Source organism: Cyprinus carpio, chromosome A14 (assembly GCF_018340385.1).
Source record: "Cyprinus carpio isolate SPL01 chromosome A14, ASM1834038v1, whole genome shotgun sequence".
Lineage (NCBI taxonomy): Eukaryota > Metazoa > Chordata > Actinopteri > Cypriniformes > Cyprinidae > Cyprinus > Cyprinus carpio.
The window spans coordinates 8,329,747-8,347,451 of NC_056585.1; the positions used below are offsets into that span (position 1 = coordinate 8,329,747).

General features: G+C 35.3%; 1 protein-coding gene across 1 annotated transcript; it reads left to right on the plus strand.

Moving 5' to 3' along the window:
* The first annotated feature begins 1,419 nt into the window (after positions 1-1,419).
* Positions 1,420-16,841, plus strand: fmr1 (FMRP translational regulator 1). The gene is given in 16 exon segments (XM_042769839.1): positions 1,420-1,710; positions 2,659-2,711; positions 2,945-3,019; positions 3,021-3,033; positions 3,162-3,233; positions 3,410-3,558; positions 3,681-3,777; positions 3,867-3,983; positions 5,494-5,664; positions 5,797-5,870; positions 5,966-6,069; positions 7,084-7,187; positions 10,249-10,447; positions 11,347-11,529; positions 13,550-13,629; positions 16,414-16,841. Coding segments are annotated over 16 exon segments (1,710 nt in total). The 5' UTR covers positions 1,420-1,659; the 3' UTR covers positions 16,582-16,841.
* Positions 16,842-17,705: the final 864 nt, after the last annotated feature.

The following is a 17,705-nucleotide window of genomic DNA, read 5'->3' on the forward strand; positions in this document are numbered from 1 at the left end:
ACAGACTGATCGACTCCATGCCATGCCGCATTGCTGCAGTAATTCAGGCAAAAGGAGCCCCAACTAAGTATTGAGTGCTGTAGAGCTCAGCCATATGTGCCATATTTGGCCCAGATAAGGCCCGGAAGTGTATGCTATCAGGGCATGCTCATACTTTTCACGTTCATACTTTTCAGTTGCCCAAGATTCTAAAAATCCTTTCTTTGTATTGGTCTTAAATAATATTCTAATTTTCTGGGATATTGAATTTGGTATTTTCCTTAGTTTTCAGTTATAATTATCACAATTAAAAGAAATAAACATTTGAAATATATCAGTCTGTGTGTAATGAATGAATATACAGTAATAAACAAGTTTCACTTTTTGAATGGAATTATTGAAATAAATCAACTTTTTGATGATATTCTAATTATATGACCAGCACATGTGTATGTACAGTATGTGTATATATACGGAACTAAAATCGGTCGCAAACTTCCGGTCCACGCGGACTTTAATGACTGCTATTTATCAGGGGGGAAGAAAGTCGACCGGAAGTTGAAGTCGGCCGCGTGCCGCCATCTTGTAGCAGAACTTCACTTGCGTTAGCATTGACTCCCATTCATTTTGGCGTCACTTTGACAGCGAATAAATTTACATCTGAGGCGTTTAAAGACTCCATTTGTCCATTATTTATTTCTAAAGATACACGACAATGTATAAGGGCTCCATTACCTTCTATGTTACATTATGGCCCCGTAGAAACAGTTTTGTAAAAATAGGCTAACGATTGCGTCATAACCACTCGACTCTCTGTCGCACAGTAGAGAAATTACCGTACAGACAGGAGGAGAAGCTCGCAGGCACGTCAAGAGATATGGCGTATGGCGTTACATTTTAAAATACTATACAAAATAATTAATCAGAATACTTACTCATGCTCATTTAGGCCAAAGAACTCCCCGCTCAAGCTCGCCGTCTCTGCAAGATTAACGATGGCAGTTTGCACGCACAGCTACTAGAAGATTTACATCTGTCAGGCAGGTTGCTGACGTCATCAAGCTTGGTTTGAGTCTGCGCATCAGAAACGGAAGTGCTAAAAATCGCTAAAAATGGGCTTCACTTGTCTCAATTGAGTTCCAGTGGGGTCGCTGTGTCCATTTCTTTTACTGTCTATGCTATTTATTGTGTTGCATAGGATGTATAGTGTTTGTTGATCACTGCAAAAAAGTAGTAACGGGACCAGAGAATTCATTCATTCATTCATTCATTTTAATAGTTTAGTTTATTTAAATAGACTAGATAATATTTTTAGGTATATCTTTTACGGGGGGAAATACATAACAGGCCAAACCACTTTAATTCCTGAAAAATGCGTGCAGAAGAAGTGAAGCTGATGCTTGTCACGTGACGGGGGCGTGTCCTCTCGAGTGAAGGAAGCGGGCCCGTGTCACGTGACGGGGGAAATAGGGAGGCTCTTGTGTTTACATCAATGCATTCAACAGCGGCTGCTACGGAGCGTCTACACATCAATGTTTTTGCTGTCATTTTTTTAAAAACGAGCCCGATCATCGGTACACACGGTAATATCGAGTCCGTTAGAGCATAACGCTGCTGTGTGATAAAGGGAGCGTGCGTCTGCTGCAGCTGTGATCAGTTGTGTATTAGATTACTGGCGTCATGGACGAGCTCGCGGTGGAAGTGCGAGGAGCGAGCGGAGCTTTCTACAAGGTGGGCTTCAGATCTCGTGCTAGATGCCTCCTGTGTGTGTCTAACTCACCTGCTGATGAAAATAGTGCTTGGAAAATATGATTCAGTCCGTCGTGAACGCAGATCTCAATGCACGGTGGTGCAGTAGGCCCAGTCTGCCTCTAACACAAGGCCTCTCCGACGAGTGTTTGCGTGAACAGGATTGAAACATTCATCACAATAATTTGATAGTACGCATATTATTAATGCATATCGGCTGTATTGACACCTGAATGTGTCAGTGTGCTGGCTCGGTTCTGTTTGGATGTGTGTATGGTACACCGAGTCCTCCACTCATTGATGTAACTTAAATGTATTTCATTATACAGCATAACAATATCTTCATGGCTCTAGACTTTTAATAATTTACAATGTAAATGGTATTAATAGTAATTGATATGTTTCTAGAATCCGAATGCTTTCAAATGCAATCATTCAAATGTTCAGGGCAATGATAAATATTGCAGCTAATAATAAATCATTCCTGTGTCCATGTTCATAGCAAGTCAGGGAATTTACAAATGCTTGTTTCCACACCTGGAAAATGTTACTGAAATTAATACAATACTGAAAAAAATGTATTTTTATTCTATTTAACAGTTTATTTTTTTTTTCTCAGTATTGATCCACTCAAAGAAAAATACTACTAATAATCATCAACTATACATTATACTTAGCCTGTATTTATGGATAGCTTAAATAGTAATGTGAAAGTCAAGTAAATTCATTGTTTATGATATTATATAATATAAATGTTATATCATAATGTTATCTATTATGTTAAACGCTGCATTGCAATTTCATCATAATGTTATAATTCTGTTAATATCGTTCACTTTTGACTAAGTTGTTGGACATTATAGGCACCAGTGATGCCCCCAAATGTTCATTATCAAATGCTCTTTATTAATACCTCATTATTTCTTTCAGGCTCTTATTAAGGATGTTCATGAGAGTACAGTCACAGTGTCTTTTGAAAACAAGTGAGTACCAAAACAAATGTATTGTGATGTAAAAATACTCTCACATTCAGATTTGCATGCTTTGTTTTGTATTCAATATTAATATATGCTTGTTATAAGTTAATATATAACTTCACGAATTCCGAAGGTGATACTGTATTGGTTCCTTATGCAATTCTGCAATGAACAATATCAAATGTCAGAGAAAAAAAGAAAAGGAAAAAATCAGGTTTGCATGTATTATTGCTTTGCAGTTGGCAGCCAGAACGACAGATTCCTTTCCATGATGTCCGGTTTCCACACCCAACCTCATAAAAAAAAAAAATAAACTAATGAAGTGGAGGTAGGTTTGTGCTATCAAATACAGTATAACATGGAGAACGGTCTTTAAACATTAAACAACTATTACACAAATGCACAGAAGTTTCGAACTCTTTGTGAATTTACCACATTAACCTGTGTCTTCCACAGGTTTACTCCAGGGCCAATGATAAAGAGCCCTGTGGATGGTGGCTAGCAAAAGTCCGCATGGTGAAAGGAGAGGTAAGCAGTTTTGTGACCAGATTCCCTTTTATAAGTACAAGCAATGTAACATAAACAGTCATTAAAATTCTGAAACAAAATTCAAGAAGGGCCCTCCTGATTTCTATACACTTGCATGTATGCTGATTATGTATTGTGTTGTAACTATATTCTGCTTTTCTGTCCTGCACTTATAGTTTTATGTGATAGAATACGCAGCCTGTGATGCCACGCTAAATGAAATCGTCACATTAGAGAGGTTACGACCTGTGAACCCCAACAAAGCCGCGTCAAAGAACACCTTTCTCAAAATCAGACTAGATGTTCCTGAAGACTTAAGACAGATGTAAGACATTTAAGTAGATTATTTGTTTAGCTTTCATGTCAAACTTCAAACTGGGATGCAGCAATCCTGCGGTTGTAAAGTATTTATGCCTTCTCACTTATGACTCGGAAGAAAAGCAGAAGAAAATCATTTAAAGACTCTGCCCATAAAGACTTCAAAAAAGCGATCGGAGCGTTTAACGTCACTTATGACTCGGAAGAAAAGCAGTTGGTTATTTTGGTAATATGCAGTGTTTCAAATCAATTTAAGGATTTCTGATTTCACGTTTTTTAAATTGCATTAAGTTGATTCTTTCCTCTTTATTTCAGTCCGTTAATGAAGTTACGGCAAAGCGAATAGCCATGTTGAGTGACATGCACTTCAGGAGTCTGCGCACAAAGCTGGCGCTGATAATGAGGAATGAGGAAGCAACCCGACAGCTGGAGGTACTGCCTGACGTTTAGTGTCAGGTTCTCCCAGCTCACTTGCACTCACTCATAATGCTTACAAAACAGTCATATGTCAAGTCCAAAATTTATATTTTATGCAAAATATATATATTTTTTTTGTATTATATTTTATTGCTGTAATATAACTGACTCAAGAAGGGCTGATAGTGTTATCATAAATTCCTTGGTTTATTACTATTAGAATATCCTGCAGCATATCAGTGGGCACATGTGCATGGAGTAGCAGTAGAGACAGTCTATATTTAACAGGTGTTAAAGGGTATTTCATGCATATGCACAGTTGTGATGGCCCGTATCCCTGCTTTGGCATAATATGATACTCTGTTGATATGCAGAGCTATATTTACCAATGCATAAGCTGCATATAGGTATTGTTTCAGCTTTTAAAGTGTGTTTTATCTGTGCACATGCTGCTGATTGTAACTAAATAATGTGTTCAGAAAGTTGTGGTGAAATTATAGGCACTTGAGATGTGTTTGGGTCAAAGACGAAAAGGCGTTTTCAAGCATGAAATCAATAAAAGTGTAATACCGGTTTTTAATTTTAATAAAATGTAGCATGACCACTTATTCATGTATATGTTTTAATAAATACAGAATAAGTATGTTGTTTCAATTTTGCATAAATATCTGTTTTTCTGAATGATTTCCCCCATATTTTGACATTTTATCTTCAAAAACATTATTTGAAATATTAAAGCATACACTGTATTTGCATTTAATATGCTTTCTGTGTATATAAATAAAATCACTTCTGTAAATATAATTTGATGCAGTCACCAAACTGGGACGTCTCGTCTTTGACCCGTGTTTGTGTACACATATTGAGGCGTTGAAAATATCTATATATGTATATTTGCTCAGTGAATTTTGAGAGGAAAAAAAAAGTTTACAAATGTCTATTTTTTTTTTTTCTTCATCATTGACTTCTGTTTTATTGAGTGCACTTGAAGTCCATAAACAAAACTGCTGTATTAATGCAGTTAAATATATTTCATTTGGAGAATATACTTTGCAAATATGTGTGCTAAACGGTGCTGGATAATGTTTTTACATTACTTGTGCAGCTGGACTATGTTCAAAAAAAGACTTTGCCTGGTAGTGTGCTCTGCTGATGGCTTTTGAACTCAATTTTATGCGGAGAGCACTCTTGTGAGTGAGGCAGCGCAGCAATTTCAGAAGTAGAGATGTGCTCAAAAATGTACACGCATCTTTGTGCATCCTTCTTATCAACCAAAACGTTTTTGTTTTTGTATTTTAACCATGAAAATAAATGGTTTGAATTGCAAAAAATTAAGCATAACATATAGCATCATCATGTACAATATATGTATATTTAAAGCATTATAAATATTTGTTTGCCTCTTTAATAAGTTAATATGTGCATTGATATGAACCCTTAGGCTAATGGAAAAGGAATATTAGAATGGTAAAAAAGTATATATTAGAACACTGGTAAGATTCAAACTGGCCTTTTTTCCCTCCAGAGTTCTCGGCAACTTGCCTCAAGGTTCCATGAGCAATTTGTGGTGCGTGATGACCTCATGGGATTGGCCATAGGCACCCATGGGGCGAATATCCAGCAGGCCAGAAAGATTCCTGGGGTCACAACCATAGATCTCGATGAAGAGACCTGCACGTTTCACATCTATGGAGAGGTAACCGCTTTATTGGTGACTTTCTGGTATGGGTAAATGCAATTACATGTGATTGCTATTAGAATATGTGAGCCCAAAACACAGATATCTGAGATGCTTTCACATTTGTGATGGATTTCTTTTGAATTCCAGGACCAGGAGGCTGTTCGGAAGGCCAGAAGCTACCTGGAATTTTCTGAAGATGTTATCAAAGTTCCTAAGAATTTCTGCACCAAGAACAATAAAAATCAAACTCAAAAAACTTCATAGCCTGTACAAGAGGTTAATCATAAATAAATTCTTTTAATTTTCTACCCTGTCCTGCAGGAAAAGTCATTGGCAAGAGTGGGAAGCTGATTCAAGAAAAATTGCAAAAATCAGTCTCTGTCAGAGTACGACAGTAACCGGAAAACTAAAAAAAACCCTTCTCCATAATAATAGACCACAAAAATGACTGCTCAAAACTCTCATTGTGTTTATGGGCGGCAAAAGTAATGATGCTGAGAAAATACATTAAATCATAGTAATCGGTGTGTACTTTATTATAACTGATTGATCAATATTAGGAATAAGTATTTTAGAGAATATTCTAATGCCAGCTACATGAAATTTAACAATGATATATTTATATGATTGGCGATTTTTATTTTTCTTAAACATGACTCCCTTTTTTTTTTTTTTTTTTTTTTTTTTTTTTTTTTTACAGCATATCAGTAGTCACTCTTGTAGGATTACCTGTTAAGTGTTTTCCCAGCATTTTTTGAATAATGACCAGTTTGCAAATGAAATATTGATTTACAACAATTCAATAATAAGAAGTTAATATTGTGATATATATTAGACACAATATTGTCTGATTTTGTAAAATTGTGTAAATGAAAAAAAAAGAAATTTGTGATGAAGCATTATTGCTGTTGTAAAGTTAAACAGCTACAGTTGTGTTGCTAAGTTTTAAATAAATTTTCACACACTTCCAGAGCATTATTATTATTATTATTATTATTATCAGTCCAGTGTTATCAGTATTTACAGCAATTTCACTATCCACTTGGTTCGTGTAGATGTGCACACACTGCCAGAGCTGTGTGAGATCACCATGCTGCTTTTGTTGGGGTGGGTAGGGGTGTTAAGTAAAAAAAAAAAAATGTTTTTGGTCAACTCATTAATTTCAATAGGTTTTTGACACTCTAAAAGCTCTTCATTCCAAAGATGCCACAAGCTAGTCCATGTATTTAGTAGGCGTGATGCATTGTAAGTTTCTTGTGATACATAAGATATTGCAAGTATTACATACAACAATAATAAAACAGTGCATTGACTTTTTTTAAGGAAATTTACTTTTGGTACTTAAGTACTTTTAAAACCAAGTAGACCAAGTTTATTTTTTCAAAAATACAGAATATATTTAATGTATTATATTTAATAATCATTCATACTGACCTGAATTACAATTGCAGGGAATGGTGCCATTTGTGTTTGTGGGGACGAAGGAAAGCATTTCAAATGCACGTATTCTGCTGGACTACCATCTAAATTATCTAAAGGTAAAAAACTGTTTTTTTGTTGCCAAGACAATTACTATTGATCACACTTAGGGTTATTGTTTGAAACAAACTTTAAACTCAAAGTATTAAACTTTCGTGTATAAGGGTGCTTTCACACTTGGTTCGCTTGCCTGGTCCAAACCCGAGTTCGATTGCCTCCCCCTTCCCCTGCCCCCGCTGGACTGCGTTCATATTATTTTATTTACGTCCGAACAGCGGTTCGTTTGCGTCATCAAGTCAGCAAATGTTTACCCCGTTGCTTAGTAACGGCGGTGCAGGAGGTGGCGGCAAATGCATAACATTGCCCTCTGCAGTTTTATATATTTACGTTTTTGAACCGTTTGTTTTGTTTACAAAGCTTTTGTACATAACGTCACTTACGTCTGTCTTACGAAAGCACTGCAAATGATATAAAGATTGCAGAAGGTTAGATATACAGCTCTCTGTTTGAAGCGTGTCAGTCATGCTCATCAGGAAAGTGAGTGAAACATAATATACACAAACACACATTTTTATCAAATAATACGTCATTACTCATTAATAGTTGTTTACTTCCGTGATTTGGTACGATTGCGTTCACATTAGCCATGAACCGTACCCCAGACCACCCTTTTTAAGTGGACTCGGAAGACAGCGTTCACATCATCCAAACGAACCGAACTCTGACATCAGTCGAACCCGAGTGTGCACCAAAAGTGCTAGTGTGAAAGCACCTTAAATCTTCTGGCTTGATTTACAATTTCTTTTTTGACATTCAATAAGATGGCAAAAAAACATAGTCTTACAATGAAAGAATGACTCGGATTCCCGAAACGTTCTGATTACGGTTCTTCTTAACTGCTATTTTCTTCTTCTTTTGTATATAAAGAATATTTTGTATTTCCAGAGAAATATTCTTTCTCTTTTTTTTTTTCCTTAAGATAGTTCTCAAGACAAAACTTAAGAATTTTTGAAAAGAACATTCTTGAAAATCATTGTGAATAACCTCAAAGTTAGGACAACCTCCAAATTGTCTTAAATCCGCAATCGTGAGACAGATTCTTTAAAACATAACCATTTAAAATTCCAGCCAAGCCAGTCATGATGGAAATTTTAAGATTTATTTGATTTATTAATGCATTTATTTTTATTTATTTTTAATTTTTTTTTTTAACCTGTTAACCCGCACCTGGACGCCAGCGCACTGAATGATCTTTGTTTGCATGTGTCAATGTTTAAGAATAGATTAAATGAAATGGGTCAACTATATCATTATAAAGATCTAAGCCTCAAGCATCGACGACAGACCGCTGTTTTTCAATTGAAAGGTTATACGAAATGTATTTGCTAAATTTGTGTAAGCAGTACACATCAAAACATGCAGAATCAAAACACAGTACATACCAAATTCGTCGTTATAGCAAGTCATAAACACATCCACAGCTGTAAATCCCAATTTAGTTAGAAAGGTAAGGGTCCACTGAACGACATCCCGAAGAGCACTTTTAGTCCAACGAAGCAATAATATTGTAATGTGGATAGTAATTCCTTTGATTATCTTCTTCGGGGACAGTATTGTTTGTATCCGTTATGGAATAACTTACGCTCAAAAAACTGCATCTTGGTAGTAAAAAACAGCATGGTTTTGTAGAATACAGTGTCACAAACAGAATGAGAACCTCCACTAAAAAAAAAAAAGTCAAAGATACGTGGAATTGTTTATTTGAATTCTGGCGCTCTCTCGTGATGGCTCGTGACGTGCTGTGACGCACCGGTCATCTGATGGGGGGCATAACTTAGCGATCAGTTTTTAGCACAAATAATTATTTCTTTTTTTTCCTCTTCAACATTTTTCATAACGTGTGTGTGTTTTTTGGGGAATGTAGCTGTATCTGCATGATTACCCTCTGTTTAAGCGCACATCAGCGTGTGATTACTGGGTGTATGACCTATTAGTGTGAATGTGGTCCATATGAATAGAGTGTGATTATTGACTATATGGCGCATCTGTATGATTAACATCTGTATAACCAGCCATCAACATGTGATTATTGACTATATGAGCATCTATCAGTGTGAATGTTGTATGTTTAGCAATCTCAGGATGTACTGTAATTGGCATACATAGTTAATTTTTTATTACTCAAATTATTCTTATTGTATTTTCCTAGTGCTCAAATAAATAACTTATAAGATGTCTAAGATTCTGTCTGTTGTTTTATAATTGAAAAACTATGCAGTGTTATGTTTAATGACTAAAATAGTTTGAAGAACCCTTCAATACAGTTAAAGGTAAAGGTAAATATTTTTCTTCAAACAGGGTTGGGGGGGGATAGACAGTCTCAGAAAAATGGTTGCAGGAATCAAATTTTTCATGGTATCATCTTCAGATTTGAAATAGAAACTCATGAGACATGTGACTTTCAACCCATTACTTTTCTGGATTGCTCCAGGACTGGCTTCATGTATTTTTTAATGAAATAATATAAAACATCAGTGTTGTACAATTGTTTTCAAGGCACTATCTTTTTGAGCATTATTAACTCTGGATGATGAATCGTAAATCCCAAAGGGTCTTCTTTCCAAAGACACCAACATTGTGTGTGTAACACACTGAAGTCAGGAACTGCAATTTTTAGATATATATAGCACATTCACATCTGAGACCCTCCATTTATTTTTTTTTTTTTTTTTTTTTAACTATTACTATTAGTTGTGCTACAACTCTTTACAAACTTTATGTTAAGAAATGTTTTAACTTCTTTTTTTTTTTTTTTAGAAATGATTGATTAATCTGCTCCCCAGTATACAACTGAGACCTGTGTTTGGCTTTTTGATCTTAGCATTTGTGCTTTTGTGCATTTGTTTGTATGAGTTCTGCTTCAATAAATGCCACATTTTCTTAAGAAAATGTAAATGTATAGTTTTCCTTCCTGTTCAACAGATTTTCCTCACAGAGCCCATTAGTAAAAAGCAGCAACTGTTGATTAGTGATATACTAAATACGCCAAGACACTCGTGATGATCACTACTCTGATGTAGCCTCTCGGTGCATTCTTCATCTTTGTTCGTTCTTGTTCAGGAGGTGGATCAGCTGCGAATGGAGAGACTGCAGATCGATGAACAGCTCAGACAGATCGGTGGAGGGCCTAGAGCTCTCCCGGGAAGACCTGAGAAAGAAAAACCTTTCATGGCTGATAATGGAATGGGACCCTCACGAGGTGGCGGCAAACCCTTCGGTCGTGGAGGGAGAGGAAGACGGGGCCCAACACTGACTTCAGGTATGACCAGCCTCAAGTAATAAAATTAGAGCTTTGCTGGACATGGAACTTGGTGGCCCCAAAGATCACACTTAAAATATTTAACTCTTTCCCCTCCAGCATTTTGGGAAAAAATTGCCAGCCATCGCCAGCGATTTTGATGATTTTCATTAAAATTTGATGGCCTCCAGTATATTTTTGCTGTATTAATATTTGAATATTCAATACACCATATAAATAAAGATCAGAGCCTCTACTGTTAAAAAAAAAATAATAAAAAAAATCTGTTTTATTCTAGCTTTTTATTCTTAAAGCATTCTTATTTTATCAACACTTGAATATATGTAGGTTTCATAAAAATGTATAGTTTTGAGCAAAAAGGTGAGAAAATCTAATTTTTATCAAAAACTAAATCTGGATAATATTCAGTTCGATTATCAAAGCTTTAATCCAGTAAATCGCTTCCATCAAAACCTCCAAAACTTGCACAGACATATACCACTTCATGGATCAACATTTTACTCTGTAACATTATGCAGTTTTCATTTATATGCTGTCTATTGCTGATGATCATATTATTTTTAATACGCATCTGTTTACATTAGAGATCGCTCGTTTCTCCGTCCTGTTCATGTGTGTTTTTGTTCGGGAGGTTTTGTACTTGTTCAGAAGATGTGTAATAGCGCCCCTGAGTGTATAACAGTGAAAACACGAAAAGCCGTAAAAACTTGTCTTTGGCAGGGAAGCGTTGTCTTCTGAAAGATGAGATAACTCGTCAATGGTGGGGAAAGAGTTAAATGTACTATTACTTTGTGTAATACAAAAGCCATTGTCCCAAGAACCAACCCATAAGCCTATAACTAACCTAAAACCAAAAATCACTTAATCACTTTCTTCATAATGGACTGTATTTGTCCCAGGCACCAACTCTGAGGCCTCTAATGCATCTGAGACCGAATCCGACCACAGAGATGAGCTCAGTGACTGGTCCCTGGCCCCTACAGATGAGGAGTCCATGGGTTACCCCAAAAGGGCCCCTGATGGACGCAAAAGAGGTGGAGGGCCCCGGGGCCGTGGAGGGAGAGGAAGAGGAGGATACAAAAGTCAGTTTTTGAGCTATCACCCATCTTAACCCTCTGGAGTCGATTAACGCGTATACGCGTTTTGGGGTATTTTCTCCTGATAACCCCGAAAAGAACTTAAATTACCACTTTCAGTTTTGATCGTACAGATAAGAGCAATACATCAATCTAATCTGTAAAGGGTCTACTTTTTTTTGTATACAACATAATAACAACAAAACTTTGTGCACTTATAAAATAAAGATAACAAACAAGGAGTGCTGTCTGCAGCCTTTGTCTGCGCTGATCTTCAGATACAAATGCGTCATTAAAATGAACTGTAACTCAGTGAATACTCAAGAAGAGACATGAGAGAGATATCTATAGAAAGCCTGACATGTCTACTTTTTAAACTAAACAAGTGTGCTGAAAACAAATTTCTGTGATAAAAGTAATCCATATGAAAACAACGCGATGTCCGTTTTTCACGTCTTCCTTCATTATCTTCTAATGCGACCCACGCCCCCGCGCTGAGCGCGCTTTTGAGATTCAAATGTTTCACTGAAGCGCGCGGCTTTTGAATACGCCCACACAACAGAAGACAACGCAGCGAGACTGTTCTTCAAGTTTTTATTATTTTACTGTTTGCTTCGCGATGAGAGGAATAAGACATAATTCACCCCAAAAAGATTGATGTGGTTGAGGATTTGAGATTTGGATTTCCTCAGAAAAAGAATGAAAGCACTTTATTCAGCAGAGATCAGAAAACATGAGTAAGTCTCTTTTTATTTATTTATATACTTGTACTAGTTTTCCACATAACGTGTAAACATTTTTATAGTGTAGACTTTTTCCCAAAGACTTTTTCCAAACTATAATTCCTGACTAAATGTATAATCAAGTGAAATATTATGAAGTTTCAATACAATATACACTACTATTCCATTCAAAAGCTTGATGTAAATAATATAAATGTAACAATAAATGTAACTGTAATCAAATGTAACAATCATTGCTGTTCTTTCAATTTATCCCCCCTAAAAAACCTAAAAAAAAATTATTCTCAGCTCTTTTCAACATTAATAATAATAATAATAACAATAACAAAAATAATAATAATGATAATAATAACAACAAAAAATTCATTTTAAAAAACAACATTGATTTTTCCTTTCTGAAGGATTGTGTGACTGGAGTAATGATGCAAAAAATTCAGTTTGAAAGTCAGCTTTGATTTTTCCTAATAAAACTGTTTTAACTGCACTCACAAGTGAATATTAAATTATGTTGTGGGATAATTAAATATATTCTAAATAAACTACAAACATACAATTATATCCATTTATTTTGTCCTCCCCACATTCTTTCTTGTAACTCACCCCCCTCTCAGTGACACAGCTGACTGAATGGCTCATTATGCAGCTCATATGCAGGCCTTTGTCTTCTCAGGTGTGAATTCATGATAGTGTGACGCCTACTCGCATATGACTTTTACCAACAAAAAAGTGTCTTAGAAAAATTAAATCAATATATGTTTTCTGTAAGTGAGTAAACAAGAAGATTTTCACATCATTTAGAAAAAAAAATTCTAGGCTACAAGCTCCAGTTCTCAAAATTCCTGGGAACCAATTTTCTGTATGTGTTTTATTGCCTTATTCAAGTGATTTAAACATTTTTAGTTTTTCACTAACCACGCATAACATTTTTTTTCTCAAAAAACACAATCTTGTACATACATGCTGCTCACATATTATTATAGCCTAGTTTGTGCTGATTACAGTGAGATTAGATTTTAGCCATTTAGATATTTTATAAGAAACTGAAAAAAGCACAAATGTCAGGGCATGACAAAACTTCTCCAGGCCCCAAAAATACCCTTAGACTCCAGAGGGTTAAGGCCCTTTACGATGTTTCTTACAGTATTGAAAAAAAATATATGTATTTGAGTGTGTCAGTTGAAGTATCAATCAATCAATACATTAATCAGCTTTTTCATATATTTTGACATTATTTTTTAATATCGTGTGTGTTTTTAATAATTTTTCTTTTTGTCTTAAATCAGCTGAAGACATGCACTGGAATGAGTCCCGCTCCCGTAGTTCCAGAGACTCGAAGCTGAGACCCCAGGAAGACACATTGCAGGTCTCACTCAATCTGCCTGTTCTATCACCATATGATCAGTTATTTGGCTTTTTAGTCAATATAATCATTACAGATTATATATACAATGTTTTTTAATTAATTTATATACAATATTTATAATATACACAGTATTTAGTAAAATGTTCTCTTTTCTTGTAAAATTGTATCAATTAACAAGGCAGTTGCTAGTGAAAATCCTGTAATCTTGTGAAAATCCTGTGAAAATCCTGATAATGTTCCTGTGGCTCAGTGGTAGAGCATTGCGTTAGCAGCGCAAAAGGTTGTGGGTTCGATTCCCAGGGAACACGTTAGGTAAAAATGTCAGCCCGAATGCACTGTAAGTCGCTTTGGATAAAAGTGTCTGCTAAATGCATAAATGTAAATGCAAAATGAAAATCAGTAATCTAAACATGGCTAAATATCGGCTTATTTGTTTATCATTAATATTTGCAATACGTTTAGATAGTTTTATAAAGAAACTAAAATAGTTTTAAAAAGTATGTCAAATAAACATCAAACGTCAGCAACATCAGAGTGCGCACACACACACACCGTGAACACACACCCGGACCAGTGGGCAGCCAATTATGCTGCGGCACCCGGGAAGCAGTTGGGGGTTTGGTGCCTTGCTCAAGGGCACCTCAGTCGTGGTATTGCCGGTCCGAGACTCGTACCCACAACCTTAGGGTTAGGAGTCAAACTCTCTAACCATTAGGCCACAACTTCCCCTTACACTTGCTAGTTGTGTGTTCAAAGTTGTGTGTTCAAAAGTGTTGAAAATTTGTGTTTTCATAATATTTGATACCAATACAAGTGAAATGTTACAATTTTTGAAGCCCAAATGAAGATATATTAAAAAACACCCAGTTTTATTTAAAAGGTTAAACATATGTATTAGGGCTGTCAGTTTAATGCGTTAACTTAATTAATTAGTTACAAAAAAAAAATAATGTAATTAAAATCAGACCTGTACATCATCTTACATTTCATACAGTTGACTATTGACAAATATGATGCAGGGCAACAACTCCATAAATGCAGTTATGCCCTAAAATTCAAGATATTGATGCAAAAAATGCCCTCTTATGTTTTTTTGTCTCATATTGATATCATACAATATCGATATCACATGAGCAGGGAGAGCACACGAGTGCTGTTTTTGACCCGAATATCAAAAGTTTAATGCGATTTTATACAACAGTTCACTAAGAAGTTGATATTGTTTTATATTTTAAACACAATATTATGTGTTTTTGTTCAATTTTGCAAAGAATATATTACCTTTAAAGCCACAGCAGAATTGTTGTGCATCACCGAGCAACTAAGCCCTGTTTAGTTTATGAACGAATCCGCGTTTTGAACGAATCGTGTGAACCAATGATACAAAGATCCATTCATAAAGAGAGCCGTTTACTTCATTACTGAATGAATAAGCCGTTTGAGCAAATTGACTGAAGACATTTACCGCCACCTGCTGCCAGATTTAGTTTCTTATTTAGAGTATAATTTAATTAATAGAAATAACAGTAATAATGATAAAAACAATAAAGGGATAGTTTGCCCAAATTTTTTTAATTCTGTCATCATTTACTCACTCTCTTGTCGTTTCAAACCTTTCTTTTGTGGAACATAGAAGGTATTTTGAAGGCTGTTGGTACAAAGCCTTTTTGGTTACCAATGACTTTCATTGTATGAACAAACAATACTGAGATGTTTCTCAAATGATCTTCTTTTATGTTCAATAGTTTATGTTAGGCCGTTGTAGCCTAAATGTTTGTGTAATATTTTTTTTTTTTTTTTTTGACTCAAAATATGTCTAAAGCTACAGTTTGTAATGTCTACTTGATACTTTCTCGTTTAACAAAAATATCTTTAACCTTTTGTGGGTATTTTCACAGTCAAATGTATTTTGCGATTAATTGCGATTAATTAATCGAAACATCATGTAATTAGATAAAAAAAATTTAATTGACTGACAGCCCTAATATTAATGTACATTTTCAATTTGAAACCTACATGGCATTAATTTATTTCTCAAATTAAGTTTTAATAAAATTTCTCATTAAATATTTCTCAAAACTTTTTTTTTTTTTACGGAAGTAAAGGTAATACAACAAATAACAAACAGCATGCGATAGAACAAATAAAAACATGAATGAAGTAAAGTTCTTGAATGTTGTCAGGTATTATCAAACAGAAATTTAAGCAAATGTAATCTATGACAGCTGTAATATGTCATTTGTAGAAAAAAAACAATTGGAATGCACCGATATGAAAATTTTGGCTGATACCGATAACCAATATTAAATTTTTATTTGAAAGCCGATAACCGATATGTTGGCCGATAAATCTATATCCAAAGTTTTATATACTTCCTGTGAGCCTGATTGTAAAAAGGTCTCATCATTAAAAGCCACAACCCAAACACTTCAACATAAGCAGCCTAGTTTAAGTACAGTGTACTTTTTAAAAATAGTTTTACTCTCCAATTACCAAGTTTCATCATACAAAGTGTTACAAATAAATAAAATAATGCATAAATAATGCAAAGAAGTCGTCTCAAGTCAAGTGTTTTTGAAGGAAATAATGCATTATTTATCGCCTTTATGATATCAGCCAAAAAAATTTTTATCGGGCCGATACCGATATGACAAACGATATATCGTGCATACCTAAAAAAAAGGGGGTGTATATATATATATATATATATATATATATATATATATATAAAAAATACATTGACAGCAATAACGAGAGAACCATCAACAAAAACATGTTTATCAGATCCGCATCGACAGCAATAACGAGAGGAGCGTCCACACCAGCCGAGGCTCTCAGACTCTGGCAGGAGACACCGGAGGGAACCGGCAGAGACCCATAAAAGACCGAGGGATGAAGAAAGACAAGCAGGATGGCCCAGACAGCCAAGCCGTTATGAACGGCATTTCTTAGAGAATAACATACCCCCTTCCCCTCATTCTCCCACTCAGCTCCACCAATCCAGATGCTTCTTCATTAGACACACATTAGGCCAAAGAGAACCAGGTCAGTAGGGCTGTCGCAAGACATGACATAAAGCACACTTTGTAAATGTTAGTTGGGCTAAAAGACGAGGTCTCTTGGTGTATGGTGTATTGGATTTGGTAGTCTTCACGGATTAGAGAGACCGGTCTCTAAATCACAACTGAAGCTACAGGTACAAAAAACTCTCTAAAAACGGAATCCTGAAATGTTTACAAACCAATTATTCAATAAATCTCAAAAATTAAAACAAAAAACAAACACAAAGCAAATAAACTTAAAAGATTATTTTTTTTTTTTTATATCCAAAACACCCAAACAGAAGGGAAAGAAACGGATTGGAGGATGAACTCAAGCGCTCGGGGCCCAAGTTTATGCCACATCTCATGGCATACGTTGTTTTTACGCGCTTTGGTGTCCATGGTTACTCGAGCCCATTCTGATGTGAGATCTTAGCCACATCATTAGCAAAAAAACAAAAAAGAAAAAAAAAATAGCTCCTGTCTGGATCTGTGCCTTTATCTAGTGTGGATAGCATCATCATTTGGATGTTTAAATCAGGGAAGAAGACGTGAACAACCTGTCTGAGCAACATGTGTTGCAATCTCAGCCGACAACTAAAAAAAAAAACTATCAATCCTTCCGAACTCTTATATTTTGCATGTATTTCACCAACATTCTGTGTGTCTGAAAAGCAGGACACTATCAAGTCGGCTGAATTTTCATATTTTGCCATAGCTGAATTGTGTGTAGTAAAGGTATTAACCTAACTAAACTAGTCAACTGTGGAAGTCATAAATTGTAACCAACCACCCAGAGAAGAATATCAGTGCTAATTCAGTGACGTCAACATCACCGAGTATGAATTGATTTTGATATTTAACATATCTTTGCATTATATGACAATTCTGATTTTTTTTTTTTTTATAGAGGTAGCAAAGCAGTTTCCTTTAAAATTTCATGTCTCTCATTTTACTCCCATCACGATAATTGACACAAAGTGAACTTAAGACTAGTTTTTTTTTTTCTCACCCACAAGGTGGAAATGCTCATTT